Source organism: Venustampulla echinocandica (assembly GCF_003357145.1).
Source record: "Venustampulla echinocandica strain BP 5553 chromosome Unknown scaffold_0, whole genome shotgun sequence".
In the NCBI taxonomy this organism is placed as follows: domain Eukaryota; kingdom Fungi; phylum Ascomycota; class Leotiomycetes; order Helotiales; family Pleuroascaceae; genus Venustampulla; species Venustampulla echinocandica.
Window position 1 is genome coordinate 3477728 of NW_022474205.1, and position 10793 is coordinate 3488520.

General features: G+C 50.7%; 3 protein-coding genes across 3 annotated transcripts; 2 read left to right on the forward strand and 1 right to left on the reverse strand.

The window, feature by feature from the left end:
- Positions 1 to 531: 531 nt before the first annotated feature.
- Positions 532 to 2746, forward strand: BP5553_01083 (Zn2 DNA-binding protein; the record flags this gene model as incomplete). Its single annotated transcript, XM_032009706.1, has 3 exons — positions 532 to 1310; positions 1360 to 1816; positions 1874 to 2746. The coding sequence occupies 3 exons, from the start codon at positions 532 to 534 to the stop codon at positions 2744 to 2746; spliced, it is 2109 nt and encodes a 702-aa protein (XP_031873760.1).
- Positions 2747 to 4349: 1603 nt separating this feature from the next.
- Positions 4350 to 6042, forward strand: BP5553_01084 (DNA primase large subunit; the record flags this gene model as incomplete). Its single annotated transcript, XM_032009707.1, has 4 exons — positions 4350 to 4539; positions 4598 to 5136; positions 5184 to 5791; positions 5856 to 6042. The coding sequence occupies 4 exons, from the start codon at positions 4350 to 4352 to the stop codon at positions 6040 to 6042; spliced, it is 1524 nt and encodes a 507-aa protein (XP_031873761.1).
- Positions 6043 to 8359: 2317 nt separating this feature from the next.
- Positions 8360 to 10264, reverse strand: BP5553_01085 (uncharacterized protein; the record flags this gene model as incomplete). The annotated part of the gene is made up of 1 exon (XM_032009708.1): positions 8360 to 10264. One exon carries the CDS (start codon positions 10262 to 10264, stop codon positions 8360 to 8362), a length of 1905 nt encoding a protein of 634 aa, XP_031873762.1.
- Between the last annotated feature and the right edge of the window lie 529 nt (positions 10265 to 10793).

Sequence of the window (10793 nt, forward strand, 5' to 3'; positions counted from 1 at the left end):
AGGTTCCCCCCCCCAGCAAATCCCTCCGCTCCTCCAGCGCCCGCTAAAACAACCCTACGCCTGCGCTGTGCGGTGGACTGTCCACTGTCCACTGTCCACTGTCCACTGTACCGTACTCCACGCCCTCGCCCATCCACCCTCGACTCTCCCTTCCCCCATCTCCGCTTTCATCTCCATCTCCATCTCCATCTCCATCTCCATCTCCATCGCCATCCCCATCTCCATCAACACCCTCAATCCTCACTCCTCGATCCACCGCCTCCCTCTCCACCCCTTAACAAACCCCCTCCCCACCGCATCGCATCGCACCACGCCCTGTAACCCTCCCTCTCCCGCCATCGTCCAACCCTTCACCAATTGATTTCCGACCTTTTCGCCGCCTGCGGGCGCCTCGTGCCAGGGAAAAAGGAGACTGTACGAAGTACCCGTCGATCGATCGTGTCCCCGTCGCGCCACCCAGCAACTACTCGAATCCAGCAGAAAGTCAGTCGAAGCATATCCTGCCCGTCTGCCTGCCTTACTCCCGCCGCCATGTCGTCGTCGGTAAAGCGGGCTTGCGATGCCTGCCATCGACGCAAAGTCAAATGCGATGGGATCAATCCGTGTCGGAATTGCTCGTCCGCACAACTCTCCTGTACCTACCACGCCATCCCCCAGAAGAAGGGCCCCAAGGGATCGCGAGCCAAGGTGATCAGCGAACTGCGCGAGACCCAGCGACAGTCCACGCTCTCCTCCAAAGTCGCGAATCGTTTGAACGGGGTGGCCAGTCCGCCATGCAGCCCGTCGCTCGCCCCGACCCCGGGCCTTCTGACCAACGACATGATCAAGGAATGCATCGAGTTCTTCTTCGCCAACATGTATCCAACCCTACCCGTCCTGCACCGAGGCCGCCTTGAGCAGCAAGCCATGTACGCCGACCAGAATGTCGATACCTATTGCCTTTTGACGTCGCTGTGCGCCTTCATGATGATCCAGCCGGGCATGGGCATCCCCGGCGACCCCCTCGGGCTCGATAGTCTGCCGGGCTCCAATCTCGTGTCGGGGAACCTGTTGATGGAGGAGACCATAAGGGTGAGGAAGAGTTACGACCACCTGGAAACGCCTACCCTGAATAGTTTGGTGACTAGTTTCTTCTTGTTTGGCTGTTATTTTGGCCTGGATCTACACAACAAGGCGTGGTTCCACCTGCGAGAGGCTACCACACTGGCACATATTTTGGGTCTCCATAAGGAAAGCACCTATTTACAGTTCGATGCGGTCGAGTCATCGAGAAGACGTCGACTTTACTGGCTGCTCTTCGTCACTGAGAGGTATTCTTCCCCTTTCTCGCCAATCTAACTCGCGCTAACATATGTGCAGAGCGTATGCCCTGCAACGGCATCGACCGCTATCCTTGCAAGCAACTATCACCCTACCAACACAGAACGACGATCCTTCCGACACACAAGCTCACCATTTGCATGGGTTTCTCCACCTGGTCAATCTGTTCCGACCATTTGATGAAAGCTTCGTTGCTTTGTGGAACAAGACACGGAATGATTGCTCGCCGGCCTACTTGGCCGTCCTACAGAAGCAGCTCAATGATGCATTACCAACACATCTCAACTCCACCGAAAATCAAACTACTGACCTGAGAACCAGCCAACAGTGGCTACGGACAATGGTCTGGCAATTGAGCATCCAGAATGGTTATCTGAGCTCCAAGAATGATGATCCATGCATGACCTTCCAATATCCGGTTGAGATATCACGGGACTTGGTGGCCATGACCTCGCAGTTCTCACACCAAAGCATGGAGGTACATGGCATTGGTCTGGTACATTGATTATCTTCACATCCCGCATTCGTGTCCATCAAACTAACTTGTTGCCAGGTCGAGAAGCTTTTTGATGTTGCTTGCTCTTTGACCGACGTCCTGTCGCTTCTCCCACCCAATCCCGATCCTTTCCAACTTGGTCCTCGGGACTATCTCAACGACTTCCTGACCATCTTGTCTGTCCTCCGCAACGGCGATAACCGCTTCCTCCCACTCCTTCTCTCCAAGGTCCATGATGTTCTTCCCCGCCTGGTAAACCCAATGCTTCAAACAGTTCCCGATACTCCAGCGAATATGTGTGCTGACGTCGACATCTTCGACGGCTTCGGAAATGCGGGCATGGGAGTAGCTAGCAACTTCCCCGGCTACAACGGTGACGGAACGAGTGGCCCATTCAAGGTCGAGCCTGACACGGATTTCAACCGACCAAATGCGTCTTTGGCTCCGTACGACAAGCGGATGGAGCAACTGGCTTCACCCATCCATGGCCCAGGTAGTAGCGGTAGCGAAAATACCCCATTCACCAGTCCACCTATAATACAGAGCCCAATTAGCCCAATGGAATTCCCTGGGATGGGCGAGTATGGTGGTTTCCAAAACTTGAGCTCGCCCGGGGTAGCCCATAACCTAACTACTGCTCCTCATATTGGCAACTTTGGTGAAGGGGTACGAAGTAACAACCGACAGGTTGAGTTCAAGCAGGAGTTCGAGCCCAATCTAAACGTTCCAAGCCAGGGAATAGGTGCAAATGGTGGGGGTTTGGGTATAATGCGAAGACCGCCACCTAAGCAGAACTGCAGTTCAAACTTCGGCATGCAAATCCCAAGGAGCATACCGACAGCAGAACAGTTCCATAATTTGCATCGTGCAAATAGTAACGCGGAAGCTTCGAGTCTGGGAATGGGTGGAGGAGAGATGCCCTTCCGATAGCCTACCAAGTAGGCTTGGGACTTTACCAGCACCACGGAGTTAGCTGAGGGCAAGCCGAGCTTGGCCTTGCCCTACGGAACCGCCGCCGAAGATGCGACCTTCAGATGGGCACATTTTGGGCCGTAAAATTTCAGATCACTGCAACAGCAATAGTTGGCCATGCGGGCGCCAGTGTCTGTCAAGACAAGTGGACAACTGTCGCAGGTTACCCAGCGTCGATTTCAACAATGCATTGAGCATCGCTGTTATCAGGATATCTCGTTTTTATTATACTTCCTTCCTGTCTCCTGGTGGAGATTATTCTCGGAAGGATATAATTTGGCGTTATGGAAGTGCTCTGGTAGTACATTTGCTTCGTTTTGCCTGCGCTCAATATCTTTAGCTTTTTGTCCTGTCCTGCTATATAGTTAGAAAGGTTGTTGATAAGGAGGCAATGAGACAGATGTGGAGTAAGGAGGGTCTTTGCTAATGTTTGGATTGTATGAAGATAGACGAACGATGATGCGACGGCTTGGCGATATTTTATGTGTGGAGATGTTTTTGATATATACAACACAGTGTAACATTGACATGATAAATTGAATTAAAGATATAAACAAAGGCTGAGGTTTTGGGAATTGGATGCCACCTGTGAGTTTTTATCTTAATTAAAGGCTTTGGGAGTGACTACTTGACTTGATGTATTGCTGAATTCGGTATCATTTAACCCCCCTGATGGAAGGGATTTAAGGGTTGGCAAGTGTCCATCTTCCTCAAAATCCATGCTTCTAAACATGGAGGAACCGAAGTCAACCCCTTTCGATTGTTTTGCATTTCTCGGGGAGACTGACACCTCCGTACCCGCTGCCTTGTTGGATGTTTTGCGGTGGCAGGCTTCCATCCCCGCCAGTGTATACCATGCATGTAAATGATGTGGATATTGTCTAGAATTCGCGAAACTACAAACAGAGCACGGTAATTGGGAGATGATTCTGCGATCAGCACACTGGGGGACAGCCAGGCGCAGGTTTTTGCCGGATTTTGGGTATAAATATGGTTGGGTATTGATTGCTAGTTGGTAATAGCTATAAACTCGGTGAAAAAGGTCGACGTGTGCCTATTGCCAATATTCAACCCACGATTCAACCACCGATCATGAGATGACCGTCCTTGCGATTTCGACATATTCAGATACGGGCATCCCAAAATAGCAGACCAGGATTTGATGAAACAAGCTGGGTGTTTGCGGAAATGGCGGACCACCGTCCGCTCAATTACACTGCTAGCAGCGCTGCCTGGTTGTGGTTGAACCGTTCTATGCAGAACGACAATTACCCAGATGAAGGATAATTCGCAGGGTGACGTACACTTGGCCGGTCTCGGAACGCCATTAGATCTCCCTCAGGGATATACCACGAGTTCACTGAGTTTTGTTGCACGTCTGGATTATTTGGCCCCCAACCCCATGTGCGAAATGATCTGAGTAGGAGATGGAGAGACGATGGAAGGCCGCCAGGTCACGTGCTAAAATCGGCCTAATTGATTTTGGCGCGTTCGCGTCACTCGAACGCGTCTCCTGATCACGTCGATCCATCAGTTCTTTACCAACATTACAACAGCAACAATGATTCGGCAGGATCCCTCACGTATTGATCCTAAGAGACGTACCGGGCTCAATCATAGACAGAAACAATTTGCAGCGCCAACATTTCAGAATGTCGAGTACAAGCACCGCCTAAACTTTTACATCATCCCCCCCACATCCGACATCACCCTTGAGCAGTTCGAGCAATGGGCCATAGACCGCCTTCGAGGTATGAGAAATGTCCATGTATTTGGCTCATAACCTTGGCCTGTTTCTGACGTTGTTAGTTCTCGCCGAACTCGAAGCATGCTCCTTCAGGAACAAGAGCCCCGCCGAGACCGCAACCCACATGAAGCCTATCCTCGATAAATACCTCCCATTATCTTCCTCGGTGTCTGGGTCCACAGCTTTACAGAACGAAAGACAGAAAGACCACTACAGCCACTTTATTCTTCGGCTTGCATTTGCCTCTACGGAAGATTTGCGCCGGCGCTTTGCGCGCGCCGAATCCATGCTGTTCCGAATGCGATTTCAAGCAGATGATTCGAAAGAACGGCAAGCATTCGTCGAAAGCCTGAACTTAGATTGGGAAACTGTCGGAGACGATGAGAGGAGGGAATATGCGGAACAACTAAGAGCTGCTGGCGGCGGGTATCCGAAGAGAATTGAAGAGGAGAATTACTTTAAAGTTGATTGGGAGAGGGTACCCGAGCTGGTGGATAGCAGGAGAGTGTTTTTGAAATACGGGAAGGCGTATGTTCCCGGACGGGAGCAGGCTTCTATTATTGTTGCGGAGTTTACGAGTAGGCTGGAGAAGGATTTAGAAGTTGGTGCTCATCACGCTGGCCTGGTACTGTGCTAACCGTCTCCCAGCTTACTGCTCGAGGTCTGCCCCGACTAGATGAAGATGATAGGCTAGCACCAATTCTTGCTCACCTCTCGGCAAACTTCACCACACCGGATGCTAGTTATTCTAGCTCCCAGACAGCCCTTCCAGGAGCCGACATCTCCGCTCGGAACATTGACGCCCTCTCCGCGTCCTTCCCGCTTTGCATGCAAAGTCTACACCGGTCCTTGCGCCGTGATGCACACCTCAAACATTACGGCCGCCTCCAATACACCCTCTTTCTAAAGGGCATTGGGCTGAACCTTGAAGAGTGTCTGCTTTTCTGGCGCACGTCCTTTAGCAAGATAACGGATGATGTATATAATAAAGAGTACAGATACAACGTTCGACACGCCTATGGCGATGTGGGTGGCGATTCAAATCGGCGAGGAAATGGATATAGCCCATTCTCCTGCCAGAAGATTCTAACAGAGCATCCTCCTGGCCCCGGCGAGTCGCACGGGTGCCCATATAGACACTTCAGTATTGACAATTTGACGGCTTTGCTACAAAATGTCGGAGTCAAGGACCAAGAAGTCCTAAGGGGTGTCAAGGAGGATAAGGAGAAACAGAAGTTCCATCTCGCTTGCAACCGGTAAATATCCCCCTTTTTCCTGTTGACCCTCTCCGTTGGTGCATTTGCTGACCGTCACTCTAAGGGTGTTTGAGTATGTTCACAAGCAGGAAATTAAGAAGGTCAGAGATGAAGGCACATGGGGCGCTGCACAATTGGAGACAATTGTTCATCCCAACGAATATTTCAAGAGGAGCTACCTGTTGAAGAATATGGGGAACAACCCAATAGAAAGCGATGGAAAGGATGCCGATGTTCGGATGGAAGGCTGATATGACCACGCACTTGAATTAGGGCTGGAGGAAAATGGCGTCAAGGCGTTTATAGGTGGGAGCTAGGCTATGGGGTATTGAGTTGAATGGTTATTGTCGCCCCTAAAGCTGCAGGCGCTGTGTGACGGTTGGTACAATATAATGAATTTATTTGTATGTGGACTTTGTCATATGAATGATGCAAAGTAAAGAGGTTCCTGCTCTGGGGTTAGTTCTACGTGATCATTAAGAAGCTATTATAGGTCAACGCGCAATAAGACTGCCCTTAGGCGCCTAGGTAGGTAGGCAGTATCTACTAGTTCATAGCTAGAGTGTCTGGGACGTCTCTGTTGCCTTAACCCTTACTTCTTTAGAGCAGACTATCGTTCTCTCATTCTTAGTTAGCTTCCCTTACTTTCCTGACTCGGGTGAAATATGCCATTCCTCGTCTAACACGCTCAGGTGTCATCATACTTTCGACCTGGTTATCACCGCAGACTCGTAAATATTCCTTGCCTTATTCAGCGATCTAGCTTCCAAGGAATAGAAGTCCATGATATCAACAATAGCTCACTGCTAGATCACAGCTAGGGAATGGTGGACCGGCAGTTTGAGGGAGCAGCCCCTCCCCGACAAGTTCCGAGGGGAGCGGTTATAGTTTAGTCAACTGTTGCGTGAGATAGAGAGACTGTAACTATAGTATAGTAGTAGTAGTACAAGCTTAGTAGCTAAAGCTCAATTATAATAGTCGGAAAATATACGCTAAGTAGAGATAAGTTATATACCGGTATAACTGTGAGTATTCTAATCTTTACTTAGTCACACTTTTAGGAAGTAGTTATAAAATTAGAATTGAAAGTTATATGAATTTATATTTATACTAAATTTAGTAGTCTCTAGAATACTAAAAGTAGTTCAAATAAACTTAGTAATTAACATAGTTAGTCAACAGATATCTCTTTATAGTACCGGAAAAGCTAACTTAATGAAATAGCCTAAGAACGTGAAAGTTATAAAATCTGATTAGAGATCGTATTACGAGACGAGTCTATGATATCAACAATAGCTCACTGCTAGATCACAGCTAGGGAATGGTGGACCGGCAGTTTGAGGGAGCAGCCCCCCCCCCGACAAGTTCCGAGAGGAGCGGTTATAGTTTAGTCAACTGTTACGTGAGATAAAGAGACTACAACTACAATATAGTAATAGTAGTACAAACTCAGTAGCTAGAGTTCAATTACAATAGTCGGAAAATACACGCCAAGTAGAGATAGGTCATATACTGGCATAACTGTGAGCATTCCAATCCCCACTTGGTCACACCTTTGGGAAGCAGCTATAAAATTGGAGTTGAAAGTCATGCGAGCTTGTACTTACGCCAAATTTAGTGGTCCCCAGAGTACCAAAAGCAGTTCAAGTAAGCCTGGTAATCAGCATAGTTAGTCAACAGATATCCCCTTATAGCGCCGGAAAAGCTAACTTAATGAAATAGCCCGGGAACGTGAGGGCTATAAGATCTGATTAGGGATCGCATTGCGAGACGAGTACGGTTCGGTAGCGAGTCTATGTTCATAGTAAGTTAAATATACTTGGAATCACAGGGTGGACAGCGTATCGCGGGGAAGCTTTATATCAACAAGTACGGGATGATGACCCAAGTATCAACATCTCAGGCATCCAGGCAAAAGTATATTGCAAGGGTAGATTGTGAGCTCAAATATTCCATGGATGTCTTTATAGGTGAGTGTATTCTAATGCATCGATCACATCGCATGACGATGGATTGTGCTGGTCCCAATCATATCATCGAGTTTCGTCCCGTCATTGTCTGTCATCATCGGCTCCCATTTCTTCGACCGCTCTGGCTCCCTCCCCATATCAACGACTGACCACCCATCTAGGGTGCGCGCTTCTGTTTCTGGATTCGTAATACAACAGCGAACGAACGACTTTAAGAGACATGCAAGCAAAGGGCAAAAAGGCGGGCAAAGAGAGAAGAAAAGACATCCTCCATGAAAACGAAATCCTCGCTTCACCTCCCTTCTTGCCTTCTAACCATCATGGTCTCCCTCTGCTAAGTATGCCCATGCCGATTATGCCCTTTATGTTCATCCGTTCGTAAAAATAAAATAAAAGGAGAATTTCCCCAAAAGTGGGGAAATAGATAGCGACGCCGAGTTCAGTCATTCCATCGTTCGTTCGTTACTGTGATCATTATGATTTTCGTAATAGCGCTTTATACAACAAGAAGTGGAGAAGGAAAAGAAAACGCCGATGCACCAGTGGATGAATACCGCAACAGAGACCAGCGCCGGGGGAGAGAATGCCCGAAACTCAGTTAAGAGGCATATACCTCTCGACCCCCACTACCTCTCGGATGTGGGTAGTGATCCCGTCTCTGGGAACTTGGATCACTCCCCCTTCGATAAATATCCGCCGGGTGCTCACTATAGATAACATGTTCCACTCCGTAGCTGGGGGCGAATTTAACTTCCCCGAAGTATGGGCCGCCACCCCTGCTAGAAGCTCGATGACTGCTATCCCTGGGTGACCCCTTCGGTGGCCTCACAGTGTGAATTATTGGCTCCGGTGGGTCAGGCGTGTAATACGTTGCAGAACGAATGGGAATACCACGCGATCGCTCACTAGTAGTATGAGTTCGCAATGTGGAAGGACGCTCTCTGCTCCGGTGAGTGCCGTGAGGGGATTCACTGCGGTCACGGGAGTAGATACGTTCATCATCTATATTGTGAAGCTCAGAGCGGTGACGAGAGACCGGTATGGTACGGCCGTTATCAATGATATAGCGAGTGGGTTCCGCAGGTCGACGTGGCGGGGGACTGTATGAACGACGTTTGGGTTGATCATCGGAGTCCGATCCCTCGCTGGAGTACTCGACTGGCTTCTTCAACCTGCTGCCACTCGCTCGTTCCCGACTTCGATCGCCAGATTGGAAAGTCTGCGCTCTGGAAAGAGGAGGGATGGTCTCTGTCCGCGGATAATCTTGCGTCTGTGAACGTGCGGGCTTTTCGCGCCCAAGGTAGGGTAGGATGGGTGGCGCGGAGGTGTGAGTCTGAAGGGTAGGTTTCCTCGAGGTAGGTGGGGGCGAGGGAGGCTCGACAATATACGCATCTCTTGAAGGTGCTGGTGGCGATCTCCTATCTCTGCCCGACTTATCTCGAGTACGACTTGGAGGGGGTTCGGCGGACTTTCTGGACTCTTTGTGAGCGGATGATCGTCGAGGAGAGTCATCATCGCTGAACTGCGTGACATTCCGGACCGTGTATGAAGCCGAAGTCGCCGCAAAGGTCTCTGCTCTGCGTAGAAGGCTCGGGCGGAAGGCATCCTCCTCTACCGGTGCCACCTTTCGTCGCGCAGCCTGCATGTATTGCCCAGCAAAGTCCATGTGTTTATCCCATTTCGGGTCCAGGGGGGCCGGTTTGATGGAAGCCCGTTCATGAGCCCTCGCCGCGTCTCTGGCCGCCTCTTCCCTTTCCCTCTGAAGTCTGAATTCCTCGTCCAGCCTATGTCGACTAGACTTCTTCTCTGATGACCGGGATGCATATCGATATTCGTCCGAGTCGTCATCGTCCACGTAGACACCCGCAGTTCGACTATGTTTCTCTTCAGTCCCTCTCCGCCTCTCTTTATCGCGCGACTTCTTCTTCTCCCCGTGTGCGGCACGTCTGCTTTCCTTCTCGGCCCGTTGTCTGACCCGCTCCCGCTCCCGCTCGTCTTCCTCGTTTCTCCTCCTTTCGTCGTCCTTTGCCGAAGATCGCTTTCGATCTGCGGACTCGTAGGTGGTTGTTTTTCTGGGGGTCACCCTCGGCTCTTCATACACCACATCCTCGTATGATCGAGGCGGGGTGTGGGAGTAGACCTTTGGTGACGGTTGCGATGGCTTTGGTCGAGCGTAGGAGTTCGCCCTTGGCTCCGCCGTCCTCACCTCATATTCGAAAGGGTTGCTTCGGGCAGTGGGATTGCCACGCCCCATCTCCTTCCTCAGCTCAAAGAGTTTGACCTGCTCATTGTACTGGACGCGGCGGGTGTCGTCGCTGAGGATCTCGTAGGCGGCCTGGACCTTCTGGAACTCATCCTGCTTGGCGGCCTTCAGCGCGGCGTCCTGCACCTTATCTGGATGGCATTTGAGGACGAGTTTCCGATGAGCACTCCGGATCTCGGGAAGCTTAGCATCCTTCGGCACTCCTAAGGTCAGGTAGTGATCGGGGGGCGGGGTTGACATAGTTCAAGTCGGGATTGATGGGACGGGGAGAGCATAAGCTGGGGGGAGGTTCGGTTTGTATGCAGTCGTGGTTGCTTGTCGTGTTTTGGGAGGGAGGCTATTGCATGGCCAGCCAGCTGCGTTGGGGGAGGCAGGTTGGGTGTTTGTTGATAGTGAGTTCGGCGGTTGTTGATCGGAGATGGTGGTGATAGTGATGCAAGGTTGGGGGCGTGGGGGGGGAGGGTATTAAAAGAATGATTATTTGGTATTGACTTTCAACAAAGACAACAAAGACAAGGAACCCTCGGCGATGGGGAGGGTCGTTTTGGGGGTGAGGGCGGGTGAAAGCGTGGAGATAGTGATGTGAATGGGGATGGGCGATGGCGATTGAGATCAGAGTTGGGGATAGGGACAGCACAGCAGCGACCGGCAAACTGGGGACGGGGGCGATAGAGACCGGTGCTCGATGGCGATGGCGATGGCGACGGCGATGGCGTAGGGGGAGAGTTCGCGTCGTGGTGGAGGGTGTAGGGGTGTTGGGGGGGTTCTT